The sequence below is a fragment of the Pediculus humanus genome, genomic scaffold (assembly GCF_000006295.1).
Source record: "Pediculus humanus corporis 1103172108310 genomic scaffold, whole genome shotgun sequence".
In the NCBI taxonomy this organism is placed as follows: Eukaryota; Metazoa; Arthropoda; class Insecta; order Psocodea; family Pediculidae; genus Pediculus; species Pediculus humanus.
In genome coordinates, this window is record NW_002987879.1 from 89,822 (window position 1) to 97,866 (window position 8,045).

Consider the following 8,045-nt stretch of genomic DNA (forward strand, 5'->3'; position numbering starts at 1 on the left):
TTTCATTTTTTCACGTTTTTAAATTTAAAAATCTCGAAATCGAAATGAGGGGGAAAAAAAAAAACTAATAATAATAATAGAAATGAAGATTTGGTAGTAGCTTTTTAATTTTTGAAATTTTTAATATATAAACAATAAAAAAAAAAAAAATTAATTAACTTTGTGTGTGCGTGCGTGCGTGCGTGCGCGAGTAAATATTAAAAAAAAAAACGTAATATCTTTTTGCTGTAGGTAATAAATTTTCCACGATTACGTTTTAGAAAAAAAAAAATAATAATAATAATACAAATTTTTTTATAAAAATATGTCAACGCCCTTAAAAAAAAAAAAAAATATTCAACGCTTGTATTAATGTAGAAAAAAGTAAAAAAACGAACTTCGAATCCTTCAACGAGGAAAAAATTTTATTTTATGTTTTATCGTAAAAGTTTTTTTTTTGTCTTATGTAAACCTCATTAGTGTTTCCCCCTCCCCATCCCCCCCCTCCCCACAAAATCCAAAAACAATCGTTTGTTCTACCTTTTTTTTTTTGACGACAAATCACACAAAAAAAAAGTTTGACACTTGTTAACAAACACAAAAAAAAAAAAAATTTCATTCGTAATAACAACGAAAAAAAAAAAAAAATTACGATCGCTTTTATAGTTTTTAACCGAAAATTTATTTATTTATTTAATAATAATAATAATAATAATGATTTAAAAAGAAAAAATTGATGAGCGTTAAAAGGCTTGAAAAAGTGTAAAGAAAATTCGTTACAAGGTTAATCTGTAATCAAAACTAACCTTCAACCGTCATAAGTAAAAATTATCCTTTAGATTTTCTCCCTTTTTTTTTTTTTTTAATGCGAACGAAAGAAAATTTAATTTTAGAAAATATGATACATAAACATGCCAGAAATTTTCCAACAACCTGGTTTTTCACACCAAATAAATTATTTATCGTTATTTAATTCTTAAATTTTCATACGGATTCATTTTGTTCAATATTGTTCTGATTTTTTTAAATATCGTAAATAACCGTTTGAAATTAAAAATAATAATAATAATTACCTTGTTTGTGTTTGTGATGATTTCCGTTTCTTACAGCTGAACAAATTTTACGATGAGAAAATGACAAACCGCAGCTGAAATAAAAAAAAAAAAAAAAAAAAATTAATAACAAAGTTTGAAATAGAACCAAAAAAAAAATTATTATTATTATTATCGTGTTCGTACAAATTAATTAATTTTTTTTTTTAAATTCGAATAATAATAATAATAATAATAATAATAATGAGGAAATGGATTTTATAAATTGTTTAAATTAATTAAATTTGCTAAACGTCATTAACTAAATGACGTGGAGTTAGATTTAAAAAAAAAAAAAAAAATTTCGTCAAATTATGGAAAATTTTTTTTATAAATGTCTAAAACATTTTCTTCTTTTTTTTTTTATTATTATTATTTTTACGACTACTTAGATTTAACGTCAATTAAATATCATCATTATTATTATTATTATCATCATTTTGTCCTTTCTCTCGTTCGTTTCATTCGTTTACCCCTTAAATTACTAGTAGTTGTCACATGATTGAAAATTATTAATAAATTTTTGTTATTATTATTATTATTTAACTCGGAAAATCTTATAAATTTTTCCGTTTGTTGTTACCACGAAATAAAAAAATAAAAAAAAACAATCGTTATAATTAATTTTAAAAGCTTTTTACAAAAAAAAAAAAAAATGGTTTAATTAAATAATAAATTGTTAAAAATATAACGATTGCATGTACAGAAGAAAATTCTTTTTTTTTTTGTCTAGAAAAAGAATTTTCCTCTTTTTTAATAAGAAATTTTTATTTGTTGGGTAGATACAAACTTTCCTGTCTTATTGAGAATGCGCAATATCGTTCGATACAAAAAAAAAAAAAAAAAAAAAGATATAATTCATTAATCTTTCTATGAAAGTGGCAAAAGAAAAAAAAGATTTTTGTGAAAAACGTGTATTAAACGTTGAAAATTTCTATTGTTCGTAGAAAAAAAAAAAAAAATTTCCTCTTTTTTTATCAATAAAAATAAATTTTCAACATAAAAAATATTTTTAAAATATAAAAAAAAGATAATTTTTCCTTTGAGATTATTATTATTATTTTTTTTCTACTCAAACGTTAAAAATATTTTTTTCTTTTACCTGATTTTAATTAAGAACATCTCTCAATGTTAAAAATACAAAACAAAAAAAAAAAAAAAAGATTATGATAATAATGATAATTAAAAAACGTTTTTATAATGATTCCATAATGTTCTTTCCTCAATTATTTTCCATTCTTTCCTACACTTTTTCATATCGGTGGAAAAGTATTTTTCTTTCTTCTTCTTTTTTTTGATTTTTATTTTTAATATAAATGAGAAAAGAAAAGAAAAACAATAATCTATAATAATAATAATTATTATTATTATTTTTAAATGTCTTAGACTCAGACTTATGTGCAACGAATCCAAAATTTAAAATAAAAAAAAAATTATTAGTTATCATTAAAATTATTTTTTATTTGGGGGGAGCAGAGGGGAGTAGCGGGGGGGGGTGAAGGAGGTGGATGGGGGGATAGAGAGACCATAGAAAAACCCCCAACGGATTTGAGGTTTCGCATTTATTATATGATTTTATTTTACGATTTACATTGACGTTAATTAATGTTCTCTGCCATTTGTAATTAAACGACATTACTTAATATTCCACGTAGATTAATAAAAATTAATTTTCAAGCCTAAATTTGATATTTATTTATTTATTATTATTATTATAATTAATTATATTCGTCGTTGTTATACTATGATCATGATGATGTTTTTTTTTCCAAATCGAAAATTGTTATTATATCAATAATTAGCCAAAAAATAAATAAATAAATAAATACAATTAAAACGATTATTACTAAAAAAAAATTAATAATAATAATAATAAATTTAAATTTAAAATAAATAGTTATTAAAAAAAAAATAAAAAAATTGTTAAAAATTATTAATTGAAAATTATTTATAATATAACAACTCATCCCAGAAAAAAATTTTTTTTAAAATAAATTCTTTTTAATGGGGGGATGGGGAGAGGGAGAAAAAGCTCTTTTATTAAAAATTATTGATTTTTGTCTTTAAAAAAAAAAAAAATTGTTAATTCTCTTACATTTTCTATTCATTTTTTTTTTATACAAAAAATGCAAATCATGCCTGTTTATAATTTTTGTAATTAAAAAAGATGTAATTTTTTTAAACAGACATATTAACAAAAATATTTTTTGTAACTTCATTAATCAATAGAGAATATTGGAACCTATATTATAACATAACAAATTTATATTTTGAAAATTTCTGGTGTTTTTTTTTTTATGTAAGGGAAAACATTTCCTCTCTCAATTAACTACATTACTTTAAATCATAAAAAACAAAAACATGTTTACAACATGAATGAGAGACAATTAAGAAAAAATTTTCTATTTGTCTGTTTAGTAAAACATTTTTATATGTTTTAAATTGGTTTAATGAAATTAAACACTAATGGATGAACTTTTTTTTTTTATAAAAAATTTAAAATCTTATTATATCCATAACTAATTTGAAATGTAAAAACTATATCACACTCAATTTACACTAAGTACAAAACACATAATTTTAAGTATTTTTTTTTTTTACTTTGCTAAATTACATTTATAGTATATTAAGATTAAAATTGATTGCCTTATTCAATTATCTAAATTTAAATTTTATTTTTTAATTACATTATTAAAAATTTTACTTTTAAATCAAACAATATTCACATAAACAAATAATATCAATTCTAATATTTAACTGAATTTTAAAATGTGTTAATATAACTAGAAAAGCTACTAAAAATTTTTTTTCTCTTATATTTTTGGTATAATATTTAATTCCACACATTATTTCAATACTATATTGTTCGATATATATTATTATAAATCCGTATTATATTATTATAAATAATATTGAAAAAATTTAGATAATTCTATTGTATTTTTTTAAAATGGCAAACTGTATTCAATAATTTTTTTCAAAAAAGCATAATTCTTTTTCAAGATGGCGGCTCGATATAACGATAAATTATAAATTGATAATCTTTTTTTTTTTATATAAATGAACTTTAAAAATCATTTTATTTAATGATATATCATATACATACACTACCGTTCATTATTTTTTTAAGTAATTAAAGTGATAATTTAAATTTGAGTAAATTTTTACTTACATTTTGTAAATTCCTTTTACCTCTCATTTAATTATCATTAAACACATTTTCATTTACAAAAAAAAAATTTTTTACTAATTTCTTAATAGAAAATATTATTGTGTGTACATTTTGTTACTATTTACGACGAGTTATAAAAGTTTTGAAATTTGTTATTTTATAAAAAATTCACTTTAAAAACTATTTTAAAAAAATTAAAAACGAACACGATTTTTATTAAAACATGAATAAGAACCCGTGTAAAATTTTAAACTGAAAAAAAAACCGTTACATAGAATAAAAAACAAAAGCGTTACCGTTTCGTTTTTAATTGATGATGACTCGGCAGTTTTTTATCTTTAAAAGTAAGCGGTGAGTTTTTTCTTCTCTTTCTTTTTTTTTGCATTTTTGCATATATTTAAGAATTTATTTGATAAGTTACATTTCTTTGAAATATTATATTAAAGTTATTCTTTTTTTAAAAAAAAAGCAAAAAATTATCATTTGTTTAATCGTTTTTAAAAAAGTAGGATTACATTCGACAATTTTTTTTTCTTTCTTTTTTTATTAGCATCATGAGTTTTAGTTATAAAAGCGTTTTTAAAACGCTTGGTGTGTACAAAAAAAAAAAATTTTATTATTTTTTTTTTTCAGTTTTGTTTAGTTTCTCCGCGTTTTAATAATATGTATAAAATAAAAAAATTTATTAGAATTATTAATTTAAAAACGAAAAACAAATTTTCACACACATTTTTTACTTTTTTTGTTATTATTAACAGAAAATCATTTCAACGGTTTTTTTTTCGTTCGAATAGAAAATTTGAAATTCAAACTCAAATCGCCCTGAAATGATAATGCTGATTTCGATATATATATATACATTTTCCTTTATCTCATTTGCATTATTTTTTTTTTTCCAGGGCATTATTTATTCGTCGAAATGGCAGAAGGAGCTGAAGAAATTCACGTATGGAGCCCAAAATTTTCACAAACAAAACCTCAATGTAAACTACATGTAGATTTAAAAATGGTTAACATGACTGCTGGAAATTTTAAAGTTGTTATTGAAACAACAAACGATACATCATGGGTTGTCGATGAAAAAATGGGAAACAATAGAAATAAGTAAATTTACCTTCATTTTTTGGAATTATTAAGAATTTTTAAATTGGAATATAAAAAAAAATTTTTTTACAGATGGGAAAAATTTATATTTATAATTAGTCGTATACAACAACGTTTTAAAATAATACTTGAAGTATCGCCGAGTAAAACAAATCCTTCCCAATTATCAATGGACAATATTAAGCTTGTAGACTGTTTCCCAGGTTCGTTACATATATATGTACAAATTGATAATCAAATAATCAACTTATTTTATTTATAAGGATATATACTACAACAATTGTTAAACAAAGTCAAAGTCAATATTTCAAAGATTGTTAAAAATCAAATTTGTGGCATCCATTTTGAAATTTATTTTATTTTTAAAAAAACTGTTTTTTTTTCTTTTTTTCTTTTTCCTCATGGGAATTTCTTATATATTTATAGAGAGACCAACATTTAAAACATGCTCAAACGATTTTTTTCGTTGTTCAAAAGACGCCAACGATTTTTGCATAAATAAAACACAAATTTGTGACATTGAACAAGACTGTTTAAATGGTGAAGATGAAAAACAAGGTTGTGGTGAGTAGTGATTTTTTTTTTTTATTTTCTTTTAGAATTTTTTTTACCAATTAAATTAATTATTAGTTGAGAAAATTTGAATTGATTTTAAACAAAAACAATTTGATAAAGGGAATGGCAAATCCCTAGTAGGTTAGGTAGTTTATTAGATTTATTATTTACACTACTTGGTCTTTTACAAAAAAAGAAAAGTTTTTAGGTAAATAATAAATTTTCTTTCAAAAATCTATTATTATAAAAAAAAAACTTTTGACAAGAATTCTCAAAGGTTTATCTTAAAAGTTGATTTTTCCAAATAATTTAAAATCATTTTTTTCAACTTTAAACTTTTTATTAAAAAGTAATAATGAAAACCAATGAAAGGCCGCCATATTTTCTTTTGTTATTATAACTTTTCTTTTCTTTTTTTTTTCTTATTATTAAAAAAAAAACTTCATAATACAAATCACAAAGTAGTTTTTATTTAATTGAGATCTGTTTTAAATCCTTAAAAATTTTTAGGTTTTTTCTTCCCAACCAAGACAAATAAATAAATTTCAAAAAGAGAAAAATTATATTGTTTGAATATTTCAAAAAAATTTTCAACTGGAAAAAAAAAAAATTCATAATTTTTGTTTTAATGAAAAACGTGATAAAATTTAAAACAAGAAAAAAATAAATAAATTTTTTTTTTCTTTTTCTCTCTTCTATTGATTTACATTATTCTAAATATTTATATTATTTAAATAATAATAATATTTATAAAATTTGACATGTTTTTTAAATTTTTTTTAATTTATTTCAGATAAAAAAAATTTTTCATCGGTTACAAAAAGAGAAAACATTGAAATTATATTCCCTTTCCTCAAAACCTGTGATTAATAATAATTTTTTCCTTTTTTTTTTTTTTTTTTTTCAAATTTTCCTGGGACTACAACAAATAGCTATCATTAAGGAAAATTTTCAAAATATGTAAATAAATTAATATGAGAGAGAGAGAGAGAGAGATAGAGAGTAAGGGAGCAATTTCTTTATTTCCATTGAATTAAATTTACTACGTAGGCGGTTGTTTTTCTCCATTGTCAAAAAGTTATTTATTTTTAATAATTTTTCCTAACAAATAATGATTTTTAGATCCTATTACCTTGGGTTTTATGTATTACTCCTCTTCTCTTGAGACAAACCTTCCGTTTCAGAAAACAAACAACAAACATTCTCAACAACAACAAATTCCCTTTCGCTCATTCATTCATAATAATAACCATCCTTTAAAATATATATTTATAAAATTTATTTTTATTAAAAATAAATTATTAATGGTTAACCTAACAAGATTTAACATTAAATGTTTGTGTTACAATTTTTGTAATAATAAATGGGGGGTTTTTCCAGAGGAAATTCCTAAATTTGCAAGATGTACGTTTGAAGATGGATGGTGCGGTTGGGAAAATGCACCAACGACTGCCATCAATTGGACCAGGCACATGGGAGCGGGATATACCAAAAGATATACAGGACCTGCATTCGATCACACTTATCAAAATGAATCAGGTTGATAATTTTTTAAATTATTAATAATTTAAAGAAAAAAATTTAATATGAAGAAATATTAAAACTTGATTTTTTAATTTGGCAGGAAAGTTTTTGTACGTTAACATGTCAACAATCAGAAGCACAAAATTAGGATCTTCTGCAATTTTAGAAAGTTCTCTTATAAATCCACCTCCGAGATATCACACCAGACCCAACAGCACATATTACAAATCATGTTTTGTAAGTTTAAATGAAATTTTATGATCTAATCCTAAAAAAAAACCACACAAAATAATATTTTATTAATATTTATAAAAGACCTTTTTATTTTTTTTTATTTTCTATAAATAAATCTATGATGGCTCAAGGAAATGAATGAATATTAACTACCGATATGACAAGCCAACTAACTAAATATAATTTTTATAAATTTAGCTTTTTTTTTTAAAAAAATAAAAACCCTTTAAAACAATTTTAAAATTTAATTATTTATAATTTCAAATCAGGTACGATTTTTTTATCATCAGTATGGAACGCATACAGGTTCGTTAGGTTTATTTTTATGCGAAATGGATCCTGCAGCTGAAAGATCTATAAGATTGTGGTTTACTTATGGGAATAAG

At 21.6% G+C, this 8,045-nt stretch overlaps 1 protein-coding gene across 1 annotated transcript in view; it reads left to right on the forward strand.

Moving 5' to 3' along the window:
- Positions 1-4,796: 4,796 nt before the first annotated feature.
- Phum_PHUM583770 (ALK tyrosine kinase receptor precursor, putative) overlaps positions 4,797-8,045 on the forward strand; it is a gene marked incomplete at both ends in the record, with an annotated part of 7,529 nt that continues 4,280 nt past the window's right edge. Inside the window, 7 exons of the mRNA XM_002432386.1 lie at positions 4,797-4,833; positions 5,142-5,346; positions 5,419-5,549; positions 5,773-5,910; positions 7,282-7,440; positions 7,526-7,662; positions 7,929-8,023. Of these exons, the coding sequence (XP_002432431.1) occupies positions 4,797-4,833; positions 5,142-5,346; positions 5,419-5,549; positions 5,773-5,910; positions 7,282-7,440; positions 7,526-7,662; positions 7,929-8,023 (902 nt within the window). The remainder of the gene's footprint in view (positions 4,834-5,141; positions 5,347-5,418; positions 5,550-5,772; positions 5,911-7,281; positions 7,441-7,525; positions 7,663-7,928; positions 8,024-8,045) is intronic.